This window comes from Orcinus orca, chromosome 1, assembly GCF_937001465.1.
Source record: "Orcinus orca chromosome 1, mOrcOrc1.1, whole genome shotgun sequence".
NCBI lineage: Eukaryota > Metazoa > Chordata > Mammalia > Artiodactyla > Delphinidae > Orcinus > Orcinus orca.
The window spans coordinates 144,803,961-144,826,609 of NC_064559.1; the positions used below are offsets into that span (position 1 = coordinate 144,803,961).

Here is a 22,649-nt window from a genome sequence, read left to right on the forward strand (position 1 = left end):
TCTATGTCTTTTCACTAAATTGACCACCAGTGATATCTAAAATGTGTAGGTATTATCCAACTGTAACTACCCAAAATATTGGGTTGGCCAAAAAGTTTGTTTGGGTTTTTCCATAACATTTTACAGAAAAACCCAAACGAAATTTGGCCAACCCAATAACAACATTTTCAAACAAACATCTAGAAAATTAAAATTTTGGAGATATAGACCTCAGAACATCATTAATGAAAACTGATCAAGAAAGTCTGAAAGTTTAAAAAATTACATATGTTCCATTCTTAAATTCTTGCAATGAGATTTGGAATCAGTGTTTTCTTATTTCAATTTTATTTTTTGTTGTTAAATCTGTTACTATAATAATAGCAGTTAACATTTTTAAAGCACATATTGGGAATTCCCTGGCGGTTTAGTGGTTGGGACTCCACGCTTCCATTGCAGGAGGCATGGGTTCAATCCCTGGTCAGGGAACTAAGATCCCAAAAGCTGTGCTGCGAGGTCAAAAAAAATAATAATAAAAAGATAAAAATACATAATAAATAAATGAAACACTTATTATATGCCAAACACTACTCTAACTGCTTTCTATATTAACTCATTTAATGATTTAAGAAGTAGGCACAATTATTTTCACCATTTTACAAATGAGGAAACTAAGATGTAGAGAGGTTCAATAACTTGTCCATGGGTACACAATAAAGGTTAGATATCTGAATCCAGGCAGTCTGGCTCCAAAATCCATGCTTTTAAGCACTTAGATTATATACATTACACATATATATATCTCTCTATATATATTCAGTATATATATATATATATATACTGACACTAAGTGTACACTTATGATTAGACTTGAAAGTGCGCTGCACCATGCTATTAAACATATTGCAGGCTGAGCTAACAGATGAAGAGAAATTAGATTTGTTGAATAATTATTTTGTATGTTTACAATTTATAAAAATAAAAATTTAAGGCATATTAGGTAAAATATCCCAAAATGAAAGCTAGAAAATAATATAAATGCATGTTATATATGGCATATGTATACAGTTTCAAAATCAGACCCTTGTATATAGAAAATCTCCTTAAATTTATAGCAATGAACCTTATCTAAAGCCAGCTACCTCCCTTAATATTAAATGTTTTATATATAACATTTGTATAACATATTATACATATAATATATAATTTGTATAATATAATATATAAATGTTATGTATCATAATATAATTATGTATTATAATATCATATATAAATGTTACATATATATCAGTTTGTTTTACCATTTGCCGCCTTGCTTCTTCAAAAGCACGCCTCTCTTCTTCTAAACGTTTTCTTGCTTCCTCCTCAGCTTGCTTCCTTCGGTTTTCTTGTCTTTGTCTTTCCAATTCTTCAAACGTCAGTTTCAATTTTCCAGGAGAAAGTGACTCTTTCTTTGCCTCACTTTCCAGTTCATCATCCTAAGAAAACATAATGAAAACCTGTTAATCATAAAGGGATATGCTGCTAACCAACTTAACTGCCTTTATTTGTTCTTTATTAAAAAAAATTACCATGACCAATGAAAGACACTTTGCTTCCTTGAGAGACCGACGTTGTTCTTCATATCTTATATCTTCTTCATACTTGACCCTTTCCTTTTCTTCTTGTTCTTTTTCTAGATCTTCGAAATTCTTTTTCATTTTTCCAGATGTTTTGTGTGATTTGACAGGTACCACTGTTACAAGCAGTGAATCATCTCCTTCCTAATTTATAAAATAGATAATTAGCATATTTCTTCCTAATCAAAATTTAGGTTTCATGGGACTTCCATCATTGGTGAATTTCATTACATTGCCATCAATGTTATGAAGAACAAAAATTAATATTTTTAACAGATTTCTATTAAATAGCTCTTTCTCTGAATTCATTGTACATGATGAGTCAATCTTATTGAAATCCACTGCTGACAGGGTTCAAGAAGCATCTTTTTTCCTAGAAGATGGTGTTAATACAGCTGTTTGGATAAAATTGCGTGAAATTATCTGAATTTCACTATCCGTGCACTCATCCCACAAAAGGTAATGTGCATGTGAGCATACTCTAAATCAATTTGATGGTGGATGGCTTCAGTTTAAACACACAAGAAAGATTTCTGTGTTTGATTTTTCTCTCCATGCAAGTTTTTAAATACTTAATAAAACTAACATTTTAGCAAGGAAAAAAACCCCAGTATTTCCAAGTGATTTAGAAAACATTTATATTATGGACAAAACTCTTTGGCCTTTGGTCCTATTCAAATATTCTTAAACTTGTTTTTAAAATCCATTTTAATTAGTTCTATTACATCATCTGTTATTGCCTTTGAACTTTTTTCAAAAACAAAGAATTGTAATATGTAACACATGCCCCCTAAAATAAAACTGCTTCCAATTTATGTGGCTGTAGTTTTAGGCACACCATCAAATTGATTGATCTTTAACTTTCTCTGTTAGATAAAAAGAGATAACTAAAATTTTTGTGGTTTGAACATTCCTTCATGGTAATAGATTCTGTACTCTCTGCTAGTATGTGATAAGCAAAACAAACTATCAGGAACTCTGAGGAAAGAAGACAGATGATGAAAAGAAAACTGCCTTTTTCAAATGTTAGCTTTCAACAATCTCAACTATTAGTAACAGTTCAAGAAATATACAGCCTTGGCAGAGTATCTCAAATTGAGACTTGTGTCTCTAACCATGAAAGCAAAAACATACTTTTCTTTAAAAACACTAAGCTATAGCGTTTGAAAGTGCAAAAGTATGATCTTGCTTTGCAAAATATTTTTGTCCTTCTTGTTGTTGCTATATTTATAGAAAAGAACTCTTAATTTTTTTAATTGAAAGATTATTTGTGAATCAGATAATTTTAGGTGAATGTTTCATTAAAGGAAATGTCCATTTACCTCTGATGCTGATTCAGTTCCCGTATTGTTTATGTCCTCAATCTATTGAATAAGAATTTTATATCATTACATTACAACAGATTTCTGCTTTTTGTTTTAAACATACAACTGAAAAGTATTAGTTGTGATTTATGGTAAATTTCAAAATTTAGCATTCTGAAGTATTTTTATGTTGCTCCAAAGTAACCAATTATGTCCTTTTAAATAGAGATTAAACTTTATATTAATTTTTGCATTTTGATATCACTATCTAGGGAACAACATATTAAGAAAAAATTAAAGCCTACCTTTGTAATTCTGGAATTTGAATAATGGACCAAACTCTTATAATCTGGCTGTGAGCTTACAACCAGCAGTTATTAATTAAGCAATTTAAATGGAGCTACAGAAACATTTCCCCATTCTCTCTCTGCCACAGCAAAAGGAAAACCTATCATTAGCAATCAAATAATCATCATGACTATATTTTATAAATAGATGGCAAAAATATAACTGACACAATAATAAAGCACAGTAAAAGGTGTAGGCTTTCACATGGCTAGTTTAGAAGGGAAAATAATTCTGGAAATCATAATTGTTTACTCTATATTTTCACAGATCTAGGTAGGAAAGGCCCTCATTCAAAAAGAGGGAGCTCAATTTGGCCATTAAGATTAGCTTGAGGGGCAGGCTAATGTACAATACATAACAGAGTGAGAAATGACAGAAAAGTGATTTAAATAACACAATGTTTGAGATCTCAGGAAAAGGAAACATAAGCAACAGGAAAATGGAAAAAGTTAGAAAGTAAAAATTCAGATTGTTTATTGTTTTAATTTGATTTTTAACACCAGTGAAAGAGCTGGAAGTAGTTTGTTCCTCACTCAGTCTAAGGGAATTCTGCTGTACCTTGTCTCATACTAGGAACTGGGCTGGCTAACTCCCTGTTCTCTCATCATCCCACTTTTCTATATTCTCTGTCAAGAAGAAATAATACATATTATTAAGATACCAAATTTCTTGAAAAAGAAATTATTCTGAACAAATCATTTATTAAAAATAAGTCTATTTTGTATCTTAATAGTTTATTTTAAATAGCTTTGTTCAGAATAATTTGCTTTGTTACAGAATTATTTATTACACTGAGTTGTATAAATGATGAAGGTTTTATTGAATGATAAATGATACTATGAAAAATTTTAATGAATCTGTAATAAAATAATTACAAAATTATTTCCCTTCAAAAGAGTGCTAACAATTCCTCTACAAATCATGTTAATCTCAATAAAAAGTTCTAGGAGATATGGTGAGAAGCGAGACATTGAGAGCATAGGGAAGAAAAATTCTAAATTTTTTAACCCCAAATTTCTTTTTCTTGCTGCTACAACCTTCTCAGATTTTTATTAGCTTACAGTAGATAATAAACTATATTTAGAATAGTTTTTCTTCGTTTGGTTGGGTGTTTTTTTGTTATTTTTGCTTTATTCTTTGCTCATTTTAAACCATTATCAAAACAACAAAAGATAGAATTTTTTTTCCGTTGGGTTTCAATAAACAAAGAAAAAGATGAATTTGCCTAAGTGGCCATGGTCTCAGTATATTCATAGAGAACTAAGACATTCAGTTCAATTATAGTGCTAGCTTTCAGAAACTACCATTGAAGATCTGCTTCCCAATTATTTCTTTTGATTTATGGAAAGAAAACTCCTTTTGCTCCTTCCCAAATCAACTTCCTTTCTCCCCTTTCTTTTCAACATCTCAATCTCCCACCAATAACGTCTCTTTTTCCAAGTTGTTAGACATTAACCTTGTCCATCAAAATATCCTCAAAGATAACCAGATTATACCAAATTAAGATTCTCCCCCAAATTTTATTGGTCTTTGATTCCAACATCCAGTATACGAAGTATGCCTATTTTTAATTTATCATAATATCCTAGAATCTCAGAACTGGTAATTATCTTAAATGTTACTCAGCTACCTGTCTGACTCAGGAATCCTTTCTATAGTGTTCTTGAATATGGACGTATACAAGAGGATTTTTCAAACAAACATTAAGACTCTTCTTGACTATGTCGTGCCTTACTTCTTATATTCAAAGATAGATTAAATTTTATTAGATTTGAGTGGAAAATGTATTTAATTAGGTTTTAAAATTAGACTTCCCATATTTGCAAGATGAAATTACTATTAATAGTTTATATTGCTCTACCGACATATTCTCAAATAATTTAATAGGCTAAAAATTTTATTAACCAAGATTCTCTCACACCCTGCCATGTAGTATCCAGGGTTACTAAAGAAAGTGGTTCTTTTTCATGATTAGTTTTCTTCCATCTCTCTCTGAGTATCCTATGTCTTCATCATATTCAAATTCACCTCAACACACATATTTCTTCTTTTTGAAACCACTGCCATATTCAGTTCTCGGGGTGGTAGTGTAATCAGTGCTTTTTGGAAAAGGGCACAGACTTAAAAGAGATAGACTAACCCCATGTGCATACTCACCATTTCCTGCCAAACACCATATATTTTAATTATATATTTTATTACCTTATTTTACGATTTGTATTATAAATATAATTACATATAGTGATATATTTTATATATAACCTAAAATATTCATTTATTATATATTGTATCGCCTTATTATAATAAGGGAACTCCCTCCTTATAACTGTATTCCCTTGTGAAATTTCATTTCTTTTTAAAAAAAAATAATTAGAGCTTCCCTGGTGGCGCAGTGGTTGAGAGTCTGCCTGCCGATGAAGGGGACACGGCTTCGTGCCCCGGTCCGGGAAGATGAAGGGGACACGGGTTCGTGCCCCGGTCCGGGAAGATCCCACATGCCGCGGAGCGGCTGGGACCGTGAGCCATGGCCGCTGAGCCTGCGCGTTCGGAGCCTGTGCTCCGCAGCGGGAGAGGCCACAGCAGTGAGAGGCCCGCGTAACGCAAAAAAATAAAAATAAAAAATAATTAATTAATTTTTGGCTGCATTGGGTTTTCATTGCTGTGTGCAGGCTTTCTCTAGTTGTGGCGAGCGGGGGCTACTCTTCATCGTGGTGTGAGGGCACGCAGGTTTCAGTAGTTGTGGCTTGTGGGCTCTAGAGTGCAGGCTCAATAGTTGTGGGCATGGGCTTAGTTGCTCTGTGGCATGTGGGATCTTCCTGGACCAGGACTCGAACCTGTGTCCCCTGCACTGGCAGGCAGATCCTTAACCACTGCACCACCAGGGAAGTCCGAAACTTCATTTCAAAATGAATACTAATCTTTGATGACTGGAGGTGGCAGAGGTAAAGTACACCAACCTTTCTTCAGACAAAGAGATGCAAAGTAATAAAATATAGGAAATTCCAATTCTTTTCTGTAATTCATCCGGCATATGACATTATTTGTCACCATAAAAATGGCTGTTTGTGCCATAAAAGTGATTATTTGCAAAGTCAGGGTAAATAAATTTCTTTGACATGCAAATACAGCATATGCTTTGCCTTCTTTGTCACTTTAAAAAAATTTTTTTGTTTGTTTTTTTTTTTGGCTGCACTGCGTGGTTTGCAGGATCTTACTTCTCTGACCAAGGATCCAGCCCTGGCCCCGGCAGTGAAAGCGCCAAGTCCTAACCACTGGACCGCCAGGGAATTCCCTGTCACGTTTTTTAAAGAAAAGTAGTAGAAACTGAAAGAAGCATAGCAAATAGATTTAAGGCACTTAAAGAGTAGGCAAAAAAGAGCCAAGTACAATCTCACAATAAAAACGGTTATGAAAGACAATATACTGTGAAGACGATGTTAGGATAGTTGTTAAAATACTGATGACAGAAGGAGGAGAAACTAAAATGATTTCATGACATTTTATCTATATGTACCATTATTTAGGTGAGACATTTATTTATAGCCCACTTACTTTGTACCAGGCACTGTACTAAGTGCTTTGCATTTATTAACTCATATAATCTTATTAAAAACGCTAGGAGATATACCATTATTGTCTTGTTAAGCTCAATACATTGATCATCTCTTTTGATCCTACAGTGTAGACACGGTTAAAGTACATAAGCAATATAACTGTCTTCTGTGTCTTTTTTCTATGTCTCTATGACAACAGATCGTTTATAATATAAAACAGATATCAATATATTAAAGAAATTTTTGTGAATTGACCAGTTCTTTACTTAATAAAATGTAATTATGACTATTAGAATTTCAAGTTTCTATGTCATTACACACATGAATCATTTGGAGAGATTAGCTTTTTCTGGAAATTAGATCAGATTCTTGAGTATTTTAAAATACTTACCAGCTTCTTAGTTCTCATGCTCTGAGAAGAAAATATATGGGAATTCTAAGTTCATTAAGAGACTATATAAAATCATAGTAATAATGTTTTTCTCCCTCTAATTTGTCCTCTGTGGCTATGGGCAACAGTAATGGCTATATGAAGGAAATGACTGTCACACATTTCTCCCTTCTACTACCGTCCCCAACTTAAAAAACAAAGCTAAGCTAGCTAATAATACCATTATTGAATAAAATGTGACTTGAATTTGTTTCAAATAATTGAGTAGGAAGATATCCTAATTAAGCCTGTGTTTGATAATAACCAGCAAGTATTTTTTGATTGCTATTAAAAGACCAGCATTTTGTTATATGCTTGTGGATAGTTTATGTGTGAACTTGCCTTGTATCTTTGTAAAATTCTCTAATGTGTCAAGAAAAATAAGGAATGTGGACAGTGTAAGGAATGCAGAGAGAATGATAAGATGGTATATAACAAAAGTCATCTCAGTATTCTACCTTGAAATAGGCACATTCTGCCCTTATCCTTCTAGGCATTTGATATTAAATATTTGTGCTTAAGATCTTATTTCCATGTTAGCTACTATTTAATAGGTTTATGTTATATTAAAATATTTTGATTAGGCAGCATACCGATTAGTTTTACTCTGTACAATTAGTTTCTGAAGCAAATACCAAATTAATATCTAGTGTATACCTGCTCAGCCCTTTTTGCTAATTCACGTTGTATCTTCCTCTTTTCTAACATATCCTGCTCAATTCTGCGTTTTCGTTCCTCTTCTGTTCTCTTCCTTTGTTCCTCTTGTCTTTGTTTCTCCATTTCAGCAAATTTACCTTTAACAGTTCCTAAGAATATATGAAACATGTTTGATATTTTGCTATGCTTCCTTTTTTGCAATTTTATTTACAATTTGCCCCTCAAGTGTCTTACCTGTTAGCTTTGGGACGTAAGCCTTTTCTACTTTAGAAGATACCTCTTCCTCATCATCAGAAGCAAGCATTTCTTTAATCTAGATGGTTAAATAAATTAATATGAACATATCCAAACTTTAGACTAGATCATATTATATGCAGAGTTTGCAATTAGTTTATAAACACAGAAAATATTAATTATAGTTAATATGAAATGTGGTTAATGTGAATAACAAATAAAATGTAAAAGATGAAAATGAATATTTGCATGAGAATAAAATAAAATAAAATAACCTCCTGCTTTCTCCTGTTCCATTCTCTCTCTCTAATATATTGTTCTTTTCTTCTTTGCTTTTCGGTTCTAGATCTCCTTTGATTTCTTTCTTCCCTGGCTCTCTGCATGGCTTCAAACTTATCCTTTACATCACCCTTGCCAAGTTTTGGCACATAGGTTTTTGGTACAGGTTTAGATGAAGAAAGCAGAAGCTTCATTAGAAGAAAATAAAGAGAAGAAAGTTAAAAAAATAAGAAAGGAAGAAATTAGGTAAAGATAGATCAGAATAAGCAATATAAGAAATACTTATTGAAACAGACTATAGATAGAAATGAGTTTGAAACCTTTATTTGTATAATCAGAATCTGATTAGATACTTTCTAAAGTCTAAGTATGAAAAATGAAATTACAGAAAATATGAGAGTAAAAATGTTATTAATATAAAGCAAAGAAGTCCCATTTTGTAGGTGTGTTCCACTGAAGCTGAAGGCTAGCAAAATATAAAAACTGAAGACTGGATTCCAATTTAAAACAACCTGTATTTTATTGTCCTATTTCATTACATTAAAGATTCAGATTTTATATCTCTTGCTTAAAAGATACCAAGACTAATTTTAATAAGTTAGATGAAGTTGAAAACAAAGCAAAAAGTTTGACTAATTCACATAAGCCTAATTCTTGCTTGTTTCCATATCTAATATCAGCAAAACTGAAGGCCTTTACTTCTCATTTGTGGCTGAGGTGAGCCAAGGTCTTTGTGCACAAGCAGTGATTTTTGTTGTTACTACTGCTATACTGCCCATCTAGAACTTCTTTAAACCCAAGTTGAAAATATGTAAAAATGCTGCATCATTCCAAGTAGGAGGTGCCCTAAGAGGAAAATTCCTAAATGACAAAAGAGCTTTCCAAAGAAGGAGGAATCTGTTAAAAGACTAGAGAAATGATTTTCCTCCATCTGAAACCAGGAAAGCAAATTATTTTCATCTTTTAGAAAATTAAACTGATCTCTAAAAGAAGTTTCAGAAAACAAAACTTCATTGCCTCAGAACACCAAACCCTTTCTTCTAGTGATAATGGCAAATTGCATAATTAATCTGTGCCATACCCAGCCCCTATTTTATTTTCTACTTATGGTACCATTGGCCATTTTAAGGTTTTTTAAAGTTTATAATTTTGAGGTGTCAGCAACTGATTTCTTCTTATTACAATTCTCAGTAACAACATCCAAGAACCAGAAAAAGGCCTAAGATAAGTTTAATTGCAGATGCTAGAAGAAGTAGCTAAGAAGGATCCTCACCTGAGAGTGAATTATCTCTTTCTCCTTAAAGTATATACATCAATTCTGTTTTTTTAATACTGAAAAAATAACTTCTAAAATTTATCAAGATATTAAAATCTACTCAAGATGCTAGCCATCACATCTACTTCACTATCACTCACAAAACTTAATAATCATGCTTCCTAGATAAGAATCCAAACGAAAATACTGGGCCCAAGACCAGCCTGTGAATTTTACCTCTTCTTATGTTTTACATCTTGACACTATGTCACTATGAACTTCTGTGAATGACCTTTCCACCAGTTGCCCTTTTCAGCAATTCTACAGTCAACCCTATGATTCCCCCATTTTTTAACTTTTAAGACTTACCTCAGCCTTTTGAGAAATATCATTCATGTTTGCTCTATGCAGTCTTGGGGTGATTATGAAGCTTTGTAATTTTTTGCACCTGAAAAAAATATATTAGTATTGAATAATTTTAATGCCTTAATTTTTTAATATGCTGTGTATTTTTTTAAGAGAAATAGCACGTTAATTGCCCCTCAAAGAATAATGACATCATCCAAGCAAGTAATAAATTATAATAACCCTCAGCTTTTCCCAAGATTCAGGGTATAGAAGGTACAAGGTGCAAGGTGTTAAAAGATTCTTGTAAGTTTACAGCCCAGAATAACTTAGTGAACGTATCAAGTACCCTTGCAAAAAATTTGTATTCTGCAGTTATTGGATGTATTATTCTATAATTATCAATGGGGCCAAGGTGGTTGATTGTGTTATTTAGGTCTTCTATGTCTTTACTAAAAAAAAATTTTTTTGGCCTAGTTCTATCAGTCTTAAACTATATGGAATTTTCTACTCCTTTATTATTTTATTTAGTTTTGGCTGTGTCCGATCTTAGTTGAGGCACGTGGGATCTTCATTGAGGCATGAGGGATCTTTTTGTGGCAGCGCGGGCTCTTCATTGTGGTGTGTGGGTTTTCTCTTCTCTAGTTGTGGCACGCAGGCTCGAGGGCACATGGGCTCTGTAGTTGTGGCACGTGGGTTACAGAGCACGTGGGCTCTGCAGTTTGCAGCACGTGGGCTCTAGTTGAGGCAAGCGAGCTTAGCAGTTGTAGCGCACAGACTTAGTTGCCCCGCGGCATGTGGGATCTTAGTTCCCTGACCAGGGATCGAACCCATGTCCCCTGCATTGTAAGGCGGATTCTTTACCACTGGACCACCAGGGAAGTCCCTGTCTATTCCTTTAATTCTGTCATTTTTGTTTTATACAATTTCAAACTTTTAAAAATGCATATGTTATGACTATAATATCTTCTTCTTAAATTGGCTCTTTCATCAGTATGAAATTTCCCTCTTCTTATCTCATTGTCTTGAATTTATGTTATTAAAATAGCCACGCCAACTTTCTTTAGTTTGCATGGTGTATAATTTTCTAGCCATTTACTTTCAACCTATTTATCCCTTTATATGTAAAGCACATCTCTTGGACACAGCATATAATTGGATCTTGCATTTTTAGAAATTAAATTCTGATAATATCTTTTAATTGCAGTGTTTAGCCCATTAACATTTAAGGTAACTATGTATATGAATGGACTCAAGCCTACCATTTTACTATTTGTTTATTGTTTGCCCCTCTTTTTTTGCTCCTCTATTATTCTTTTTCTGCCTACTTCTGTATTAATTGAATAATTTTTAGAATTTTATCTATTGGCTTTAAACTTTTAATTAAAAAAATTTTAAGGTATAATAGACATACAATAAGTTATACTTTTTTTTTTTTAGTTATACTTTTTGAAAGTGCACAATTTGATAAGTTCTGACATATGTATATACCCATGACACCATCACCACAATCATGATATAAATATATATATATATAGAGAGAGGGACTTCCCTGGTGGTCCAGTGGTAAAGAATCTGCCTTCCAATGCAGGGGATGTGGGTTCGATCCCTGGTTGGGAACTAAGATCTCACATGCTGTGGGGCAACTAATCCTGCGTGCCACAGTTACTGAGCTCGCGTGCCTCAACTAGAGCCCACATGCTGCAAACTACAGAGCCCACGTGCTCTGGAGCCCAAGCGCCACAGCTAGAGAAGAGAAAACCCGCACGCCACAACTAGAGAGAAGCCCACTCACCGCAAGAAGATCCCGTGCGCCACAGCTGAGACTAGATGCAGCCATAAAAATTAAATAAATAAATAAATAAATGAAATATTAAAAATATATATATATGTAGGGATTCCCTGGTGGTCCAGTGGTTAGAACTTGGTGCTTTCACTGCTGTAGCCTGGCTTCAATCCCTGGTTGGGGAACTAAGATCCCTCAAGCCATGCAGCGTGGCCAAAAAAAAAAAGATATGAATATACACATTACACCCAAAAGTTTTCTCAGACCCCCTTTAACCTCCCTTTTCTTCTAGCCTTTCCCACCTCCATCCCTAGGCAGATATGCTTTCTGTCACTGCAGATTAGTTTAAATTTTCTGTAAATGGAATCATCCAAGTGTATACTCTATTGCTTGGCTTCTTTCACCATGCATAATTATTTTGAGATTCATCCATGTTGTTGCATATATCAATAGTTCATTTCTTTTTATTACTGAATTTTATTCCGTTGTATGAATATACCAGAGTTAACCACTGTTAATCATTCATCTGTGGATGGACATTTAGGTTGTTTCCACTTACTATTACAAATATAGCTGGTATTGGGCTTCCCTGGTGGCGCAGTGGTTGAGAATCTGCCTGCCAATTCAGGGGACATGGGTTCAAGCCCTGGTCTGGGAAGATCCCACATGCCATGGAGCAACTAAGCCCATGTGCTGCAACTACTGAGCCTGCGCTCTAGAGCCTATGAGCCGCAACAAGAGAAGCCCGCACACCGCAGTGAAGAATAGCCCCCACTCGCGGCAACTAAAGAAAGCCCACGCACAGCAACGAAGACCCAGTGCAGCCAAAAATAAATAAATAAATTTTAAAAATTAATTAAAAAATAGTCTCCTTCTTAAAAAAAATAAAGCTGGTATGAATATTCACATACAAGTCTTTGTGTGGACATATGCTTTTTTATTTCTCCTGGGTAAATAAATAAAGTATAATGGCTAGGCCTTATTGTAAATGTATGTTTAACTTTTTAAGAAACTGCCAAGCTGTTTTCCAAGTGGTTGTACCATTTTATCTTCCCACCAATAGTGTACAAGAGCTATACTTTCTCTACATCTTGATCAACACTTGGTATCGTCTTCTTAATTTTAGACATTCTAAATGTGTGTAGTGACATCATATTATGGTTTTAACATTTCCCTAATACCTAATGATATTGAACATCTTTTCATACGTTTCTTTTCTATCTATAAATATTCCTTGGTGAAGGTATCTGTTTAAATCTTTTGCCCATTTTATTACTTGGTTGTTTATTTTCCCATTATTAAGTTTTGAGAGTACTTTGTATATTCTAGGTACAAGACATATATCAGATGTATGAATAGGAAAAATTTTTCTCCCACTCTTTGGCTTGTCAAAAGACAAGGCAATTTTTTTTTTTTTTTTTTTTTTTTTTTTTTTTTTGCGGTACGCGGACCTCTCACTGCTGTGGCCTCTCCCGCTGCGGCGCACAGGCTCCGGATGTGCAGGCCCAGCGGCTGTGGCTCACGGGCCCAGCCGCTCCGCGGCATGTGGGATCCTCCCGGGGGCACGAACCCGTGTCCCCTGCATTGGCAGGCGGACTCCCAACCACTGTGCCACGAGGGAAGCCCTAACAGTGTCTTTTGAAGAGAAGTCCTTCATTTTTATAAAGTCCATTTTATCAATTTTTTTCTTTTATGGAATGTGCTTTTGGGGTTGTACTGGCACAAAGAACCCAAAGATAATTTATCCTACATTTTCTTCCACAAGTTTTATAGTTTTAGGTTTTGCATTTAGGTCTTTGATCCATTTTTAGTTAATTTTTGTATATGGTGCAAGTTCTCTTTTTTTTTTTTTTTTGTATATGGGAAAACAATCTTTCCAGGGCCATTTATTGAAGAAACTTATCCGGGCTTCGCTGGTGGCTTAGTGCTTAAGAATCCACCTGCCAATGCAGGGGACAGGGGTTCGAGCCCCGGACCAGGAAGATCCCACATGCCACGGAGCAACTAAGCCCGTGCGCCACAACTACTAAGCCCGCATTCTAGAGCCCGTGAGCCACAACTACTGAGCTCGTGAGCCGCAACTACTGAAGCCCACATGCCTAGAGCCGGCGCTCTGCAAGAAGAGAAGCCACTGCACTGACCAGCATGCGCACCGCAACGAAGAGCAGCCCCCGCTCGCCACAACTAGAGAAAGCCCTCTTGCAGCAAAAAAGACCCAACGCAGCCAAAAATAAATAAAATAAATTTATAAAAGAAAAAAAAAAAAACTTACCCTTTCTCCACTGAAATACTTTTGTACCTTTGTCAAAAATCAATTGACCAGGGCTTCCCTGGTGGCGCAGTTGTTAAGAGTCTGCCTGCCGATGCAGGGGACACGGGTTCGTGCCCCGGTCCGCGAAGATCCCACATGCCACGGAGCGACTAGGCCCGTGAGCCATGGCCGCTGAGCCTGCGTGTCCGGAGCCTGTGCTCCGCAACGGGAGAGGCCACAACAGTGAGAGGCCCGCGTACAGCAAAAAAAAAAGAAAAAGAAAAAGAAAAAAATCAATTGACCATTTACATATGTCGGTCTATTTTTGGACCCTCCATTCTGTTCCATCAATTTATCTGTCTCTCTTGATGCCAATATTACGTTTGTTTGTTTGTTTTTAACTATAGTCACCATGCCACAATCTTTTTTTTTTTTTCTTGGTCATGCCACGGGGCATGTAGGATCTTATTTCCCGACCAGGGATCGAACCTGTGGCCTCTGCATTGGAAGCGTGGAGCCCTAACCACTGGACCACCAGGGAAGTCCCGGATTAGTGTACTATATAATGAGATATGGAAAAGGTGCTGTAGAGAATTCCCTGGTGGTCCAGTGGTTAGGGCTCCATGCTTCCACTGCTGGGGCTTGGGTTCGATCCCTGGTCAGGGAACTAAGATACTGCAAGCCGTGTGGCACGGCCAAAAAAAATAAAAAAGTAAAAATAAAAGAAAAAGAAAAGGGTAGTGTAACTCTGACCCTTCTTTTTCAAACTCGTTTTGGCTATTCTAAGTCCTTTGTATTCACATACAAATTTTAGGATCAGATTGTCAATTTCTGTAAAAACGCCTGATGTGATATTCATTGGGATTGTGTTGAAAACTGTAGATGGATTTGAGGAGAATTCACATCTTAATAATGTTGAGTCTTTTGATCTATGAACACAGTATATCTCTTGATTCAGTTAGTTACATCTTCTACAATTTTTTCTCAGACATGTTTTATAGTTTTCACTGTGCAGGTCTTCCACATCTTCTGTGAGATTTATCTCTAAATAATTTCATGTTTATTGATGCTATTGTAAATGCTGTTTTTTACATTTCAGTTGATGATTGTTTGATACTAGTATATAGAAATACAACTTTTTTTGGGGGGGGGCTGTGTTGGGTTTTCATTGCTGCGCACAGAAGAATTTCTCTATTCGCGGCGAGCAGAGGCTACTCTTTGTTGTGGTGCGCAGGCTTCTCACTGCAGTGGCTTCTCTTGTTGCGGAGCATGGGCTCTAGGTGCGTGGGCTTCAGCAGTTGTGGTGCACGGGCTTAGTTGCTCCGCGGTATGTGGGCTCTTCCCAGACCAGGGATCGAACCTGTGTCCCCTGTATTGGCAGGCGGATTCTTAACAACTGCGCCACCAGGGAAGTCCAGAACTTATTTTTGTATTCTGATCCTATATCCTGTTACCCTGCTGATGTAATTTATTACTTTATTGTAGATTCCATCAGATTTTCCACATAGACGATTATATCATCTGTGAACACAGTTCTAACTTTTACTTTCCACTCTGGATGTCTTTTATTTCTTTTTCTGGCCTGATTGTACTAGCTAGACTCTCCAGTACAATGTGAAATAGAAGCAGTGAAAGGAGCCGACAAGGACCTACTGTATAGCACAGGGAACTCTGCTCAATATTCTGTAATAACCTAAATGGGAAAAGAATTTGAAAAAGATTAGAGGTATGTATACGTACAACTGAATCACTTTGCTGTACACCTGAAACTAACACAAAATTGTAAATCAACTATAGTCCAATATTTTAAAAGAAGAAGAAGAAGAAAAAGAAGAAGTAGTGAGGACAGACATTTTTGCCTTCTTCCTGATCTTAGGGGGAAAATGTTCTGTCTTTTACCATTAAGTATGTTTTTTTTTTTTTTTTTTTTTTTTTTGCGGTACACGGGCCTCTCACTGTTGTGGTCTCTCCCGTTGCAGAGCACAGGCTCCGGACGCGCAGGCTCAGCGGCCATGGCTCACGGGCCCAGCTGCTCCGCGGCATGTGGGATCTTCCCGGACCGGGGCACAAACCCGTGTCCCCTGCATCGGCAGGCGGACTCTCAACCCCTGCGCCACCAGGGAAGCCCTGATTTTTAACTATAGATTTTTCTTAGATGCCCTATTTCAGATGAAGTTCTTTTCTATTCCTATTGTGGTGGAGTAATTTCAGGAACGGATGTTGTATTTAATTTAATGCCTTTTCTATGTCTATGAAGTAATCATATGATTTTAATTTTCATTATGGTGAATTACTTAATTTTCAAATGTTAAATAGACTTCATTTTTTAATGTAAGTTTATTTATTGTTATTTTATTTATTAATTAATTTGGTTGCACCCGATTATATATATTAATTTAATTAATTATATATAAATTAATTTATCTTAGTTGCAGCAGGCGTGCTCCTTAGTTGAGGCTCTCAGGTTCCTTACTTGCGGCCAGTGGGCTACTTAGTTGCAGCTTGCAGGCTCCTCAGTTGCGGCTCACCAGCTCCTTAACTGTGGCACGTGAACTCTTAGTTGCAGCAGGCATGTGGGATCTAGTTCCCCAACCAGGGATCGAACCTGGGTCCCTTGTATTGGGAGTGCAGAGTCTTAACCACTGCACCACCAGGGAAGTCCCTTAAATAGACTTTATATTCCTAGGATAAATTTCATTTAGTCATGATGTATTATTCTTTCAACATACTGATAATTCAATTTGATAAAATTTTGTTAAGCACTTGTGCACCCATGTTTATAAGGCATATTAGTCTGCAGTTTTATTTTCTTGTAATGTCTGCTTTTGTTAACAGAGTAATACTGTTCTCATAGAATGAGTTGGGAAGTATTTCCTCTTCTTTAGTTTTCTGTAAGAGTTCATGCAGGCTTGGTATTATTTTTTCCTTAAATGTTTGCAAGAACTTCCCAGTGAAGCCATCTAGGGCCAAAGTTTTCTTTGTAGGAGGAGACAATATGATAGGAGTGGGTTGGACAAGATTCCATGTAATTATTAACAAATCCTAACTTTGGTTGTTTAGTGGGTCTGTGGGTGCTTATTACATTATTAACAATAATTACCTAATAAAAGGAGGTCATGCATGAATGAGAGTATCATTAACCAAGGTTTGAGTAATCTATGTGCCTGAGATAAAAATAACAAGCAGCTCTAGTTCTGCTGTCTTACCTGAGCCACTGTATCATATCTAGAGTTACCTATAAGATATTTCTTCTTGTATAATAAAACCTAGTCTTCATTCTCATAGCTTCTCAAGCTTTCATTCTTCTTCTATATCTCCTAAATTTTAATAGATTGTCATGATTTGTGAATGTTATTTTCAAATTTGCTGTTATATATTACTTGACTATTTTCACTGCCCCCATACTAATACAAGCCTTCATCACCTCACACTTTGATTACTACAATTTGATAATCAGACCTAAATCTAAATTCCAACTCTGCTGCTTCCTAGTTAGGATTAGATATCTCAAGAATCATACCTACCATTAGTGGGTATCAATAAGTTTGATTAATTTCATTACTCAGTCTCCCTCACCACAATTTACCCTTTTCAGTAAAAACCAACATTTCCCCTGCTAGTGAACACATTAACATATTATTTGTGCAATTTAAAAGAGTAATACCACAGGGTATGATGAAAATTTGATCATCTCACATGGGATTATAGGGACTGATAATTTTAGCTGAATTAATTGGCCAGAGGGAATTTCAGGAAGCCTTTTTTTCCTGGTGAAATAAAAGAAAATTGTGTGGCTTGGTGACAGTGAAGAATTAGCCTGTCAAGAGTAATCCTGGAGAATACATGGATCAGCTAGCCCTCGTCATCTAATTTTTTAAAAATCTTCAAATTATATCTTGACTTATTTATAGATTCAGAATAAAATGAGATTGATTTTTTAAAATTTAGTATGAGCAAAACCACTTAAAATGGTTTTTTAAATGTTATTTCAGGGACTTCCCTGGTGTTCCAGAGGCTAAGACTCTGCACTCCCAATGCAGGGGGCCTGGGTTTGATCCCTGGTCAGGGAACTAGATCCCACATGCCGCAACTAAGAGTTTGCATGCCGCAACTAAAGATCTCGCAACCCACAACTAAAAAGATCCCGCATACCGCAAGGAAGATCCTGCACGTGGCAACGAATATCCCATGTGCCGCAACTAAGACCTGGCACAGCCAAGTAAATAAATATTTTTGAAAAAAAATTTTAAAATGTCATTTCAGTATTCTGAGCTCTCTTTTTGAAAGTCTGTGAAAATTTGAATAGTATAACTTTAACGTTTTTGGTTAAAGTACAAGCAAGTTATTCTTTGCCCAGAGTTCGCTCTGTTCTGCATTTTGAGGATACAAAAATTGTAGCAAAATAAGTTTATTAGCTTTTTGCATCGTAGGACTGTCTTTTAAGGTGTAGATTGAAAACCCATTGGACCCATATCTCTTGCATAGTTTTATGTTGAAGAAGAAAATTCAAAATCAACAGATAAATATTTGTAGGATTTATAGATAATTTTTAAAAGGCATGACTCTGCCTGGTAGAACAACAGCGTGTTTCCATTGCTAACTCAGTTGTCCTTCTGTGCTAAACCAGGTTAAAGGTATAAATTTGACTACATTTGGTTTATTAACTTCACAGGAAAGAACTCTGTGCCACAGTCATTGATGGATTGCCTTATCTAAACCCACTATCTCACTAATAATTCCTTTGATCACAATATGAATAATTTATGATGATAACAATCCTAGCTAGTATTTATTGAGCCTTTACTGTGTGCTAGGTAATGTGCCAACTGGTTAATAAGCATTATTTCATTTATTTCCCACAATAACCCTTTAAAGTAAATACTATCATAAAACCCTCTCTCAAAAACCTTTCCAAGCTCAGTAATTTAAAATTTCTTAAAATATTAATATGAGAACAATGTCTCGGAGTTTATGTAATAGGATTTGAAGTCTTATGGAAATTGAGTCTCTGAAAACTGAGTCTCTGAAAAGTCAAGTAACTTGTCAAAGACCACACAACTAATGAGTGGTGGACATAGGATAGAAACAGGCAGTGTGACTACTGAGTCTGCATTCTTCCCCACTGTATTATGCTGATGCCAAGAAAGCAGCACAATTGTTTTGTATGGGAACACCAGCCAGCTTATAAGCTTTTACCTTCTTATGTAATCAACATAGCCTTTAATCCAATTATCTGAGAACCACAATTCTGAGCAGTAGAAACATGTTGGAAGCTAAAAAGACATTACTAACAGTATTCTGTACATTTAGTGAATTTGTAATATTTAGCTGGCAACTGGCAGCAGATGGTGCTGGGTAAGTGAGAAGCAGGTATTTTGCCTTATGTGAGCAGCACAGAGTTTTTATTTAAGTAGTTTATTTCCTTTTAAAGTGATACATGCTAGCAGTTATTCTCTTAGAATTACTTGGAGTTAAGCAAAACACACAGTGAGGTTATTAAAGGATTCCCAGGTATTGAATGAAATGCTGCTCTCTCAGCTGGTTGTGGTTTAGAATTCATTTAGTAAACTCATTCATGTATGATAAAGTTAGGGACTGTTTGGTCTCTGATTTTTAAAGTGCCTAAGTCAGCAACATGCAAGCAGCCCTCCTATTGCTGTAACTAATGACAGTGAAGAATCCAGTAACAATATTCACATGTATGTTATTCTCTTGATTAAGAAACACAATGATATATCTCATCATTCTGCTAAATTGCCGAGAGTACAAAAGGCTTCTGAATCGCTAATGTAACAGAACATTTTTTAACAATGTACTCCTAGGGTAACCAAATTCACTTTTATTTGTTTAGTGACTGTGAGAATTTTGGTTTTATGAAGGCTTTTTAAAGTATTAATTGACTTCAACAAAGTCATGACAAAGACTCTGTGAAGCGTTTAAAAATTAGTTCAATGTCACACATTTTAGTGAATCTCAACACTAAACCATAAACCCATAGAAGAAATTCCTGTGAAAGGGAGTCATAGACGGTGAACTTTAGTCAAGGAATGGAGCCATAATGCACTCTAAACTGCAGCTGAAAATGTTTCAGTTTCCTTAAATCCTCTCCTTTCTGCCTCCTAGTACCCTCTCTCCATCCTAACTCCACAATGTCCTAAATACTTATGCCCTTCCTGCCAGAAGGGCACCGTCACCTTCAACTCTGCCCAAACTACCTCCTTCTCTTCTATCAGCCAACTAGGGACCATGCCGTGGACTAAGCTGCTCAATATGTATCAATAAATGATCATAATTACAGGTGGTGGAATGTGTATTATGAAAGTAAAATTTCAGAACAAATGACATATACAGGTTTGATCTTGTCATAACTTTTCGTAACTCCTCTCATACAAAAATGTACAAACCTGTGTATTTTTAAATTTGATAAAAGATTCATACAAATATAATTTGAAATCTTCCAAAATATTCTCCTAGAACTTTTGCTGCTTAAGGACCTTTGTAGAATTTAGAATTATAAATATATCCTGATACTTTCTCAGTTAATTGTTGACGTTTCTAACACAATAAGACAATGATGCTAGGAATTCCCTGGCTGTCCAGTGGTTAGAACTCGGCGCTTTCACTGACCTGAGCCCGGGTTCGATCCCTGGTCAGGGAACTAAGATCCCGTAAGCCGTGCAGCATGGCCAAAACAAAAACAAAAACAAAAGACAATGACTATGGAAGAAGTACTGGAGTTAGAGCCAGAAAACTTGGATGAGGTCATTTATTAGATGTATGGTCCTGGGCAAGCCAGTTAACTTCTGTGAACTTCAGTTTTACATGTAAATTAGGCATAATAATACTTTTCTCATATTGTCAAATAAAATGGACAGTTCCTGCCTTCTGAACCTCTTTGCTACATCTGACACTCTCAGTCACTCCTTCATTCTTTTTTTTAAACCAAATTTATTTATTTATTTATTTATTTATTTATTTATTTATGTCTGTGTTGGGTCTTCATTGCTGCGCACAGGCTTTCCCTAGTTGTGGCAAGCGGGGGCTACTCTTCGTTGTGGTGCGCGGGCTTCTCACTGCGGTGGCTTCTCTTGTTGCGGAGCACGGGTTCCAGGTGAGCAGGCTTCAGTAGTTGTGGCTGGTGGGCTCAGCAGTTGTGGCTGGCGGGCTCAGCAGTTATGGCTCGCGGGCTCCACACCGCAGGCTCAGTAGTTGTGGCGCACATGAGTTGCTCCGTGGCATGTGGGATCTTCCCGGACCAGGGCTCAAACCCACGTCCCCTGCATTGGCAGGCGGATTCTTAAGCATTGCACCACCAGGGAAGCCCCATTCTATTTTTTAAATATTTATTTATCTTCTTTTGGCTGCGTCAGGTCTTAGTTGCGGTATGCGGGGTCTTCGTTGCAGCGTGCGGGATCTTTCGTTGCGATGCAGGCTCTTTGTTGTGGTGAACAGGTTTTTCTCTCTCTAGTTGTGGTGCGTGGGCTCCGAAGCGCATGGGCTCTGTAGTTTGTGGCACGTGGGCTCTCTCACTGAGGTGTGCAAGCTCAGTAGTTGTGGCATGCGGGCTTAGTTGCCCCGTGGCATGTGGGATCTTAGTTCCCCGACCAGGGGTCAGGGATCGAACCCACGTCCCCCTGCATTGGAAGGCGGATTCTTTACCACTGGACCACCAGGGAAGTCCCACTCCTTCATTCTTGAAATCCTTCTCATGAGCCTTCACTTGGCTCATGACACCATTTCTCTCCCTGTTCATGTCTCTGACCATTCCTTCTCTGCTCCTCTGAGGGCTTCTTTGCCTCTCTACACTTCGTCAGTGTTGTCTGCCCCCTCGTTTCAGTCTTTGCCCTTTTCTTCTGACTCTACACTTTTTCTTCAGTGAGTTAATACACTTTGGTCGTTTAAATTACCTCTCTGGTCTCATCTCTCTCCATACCTCCCTCCATCACCCATACTGAAATACTGGCACACCTGAGCCTTCACACAGCTAGCTCCCCCAGCTTGATGTTCTACTCATTCTCTTATTCTCTTAGCTAACTCCTACTCATCCTTTAGTTCTTAGATAAACTGTCACTTTTCTCCAGGAAGCCTTCCTTGCCTCCACGAGACTGGGTTAGGTGCTTTTCCTGTGTGTGTTTCTGTAGCACCCCCATGCTTACCCTAACTGTGGCATTTACCACAATGTATGGTAATAAAGGACTTTCTTGACCACCTCCTCTATCAGAAAGTAAGCTTTCTGAGAGTAGAGACTGTATTTTATACACCACTGTATCCATAGTATTTAGCATGTGCCTGGTACATCGAAGACATATATAATAATTGTTTACTGAATAAGTAAATCCTGCCAACTTCAAGAGGAAGCACTTTATAAACAGTTAAGGATTGTTGGGATATAATGTATGACTCTATGATTATCATTATGCCGGACTATAATATAAATAGAACACACCGTTCATTACAAAAATATTTATTAAGCATCTATTATGTGCCAGGCATTCTGCCAGACATTGAGAAATGCAGCACTGAATAGACAGGTGCTCTCCCTATTCTCACGTTATTAACAGTCTCTTGGCCAAAACTCTGAACAAAAGCCTTGGAACAGGATTTTTAA

General features: G+C 36.5%; 1 protein-coding gene across 12 annotated transcripts in view; it reads right to left on the reverse strand.

The window, feature by feature from the left end:
- Nucleotides 1-22,649, reverse strand: part of NEXN (nexilin F-actin binding protein) — a 60,833-nt gene that overhangs the window by 25,356 nt on the left and 12,828 nt on the right. For 4 of the 12 annotated variants that reach the window (XM_049709821.1, XM_049709822.1, XM_049709826.1 and 1 more), the window contains exons 2-8: nt 10,029-10,107; nt 8,401-8,592; nt 8,126-8,204; nt 7,892-8,040; nt 2,921-2,962; nt 1,551-1,742; nt 1,281-1,457 (exon numbers count right to left, since the gene is read on the reverse strand). In XM_049709821.1, the coding sequence (XP_049565778.1) occupies nt 1,281-1,457; nt 1,551-1,742; nt 2,921-2,962; nt 7,892-8,040; nt 8,126-8,204; nt 8,401-8,592; nt 10,029-10,107 (910 nt within the window). Of the gene's footprint in view, nt 1-1,280; nt 1,458-1,550; nt 1,743-2,920; nt 2,963-7,891; nt 8,041-8,125; nt 8,205-8,400; nt 8,593-10,028; nt 10,108-14,062; nt 14,087-22,649 lie in introns of those variants that run through there. The other 8 variants (XM_033405943.2, XM_004279939.4, XM_033405945.2 and 5 more) reach the window with 5 other exon arrangements.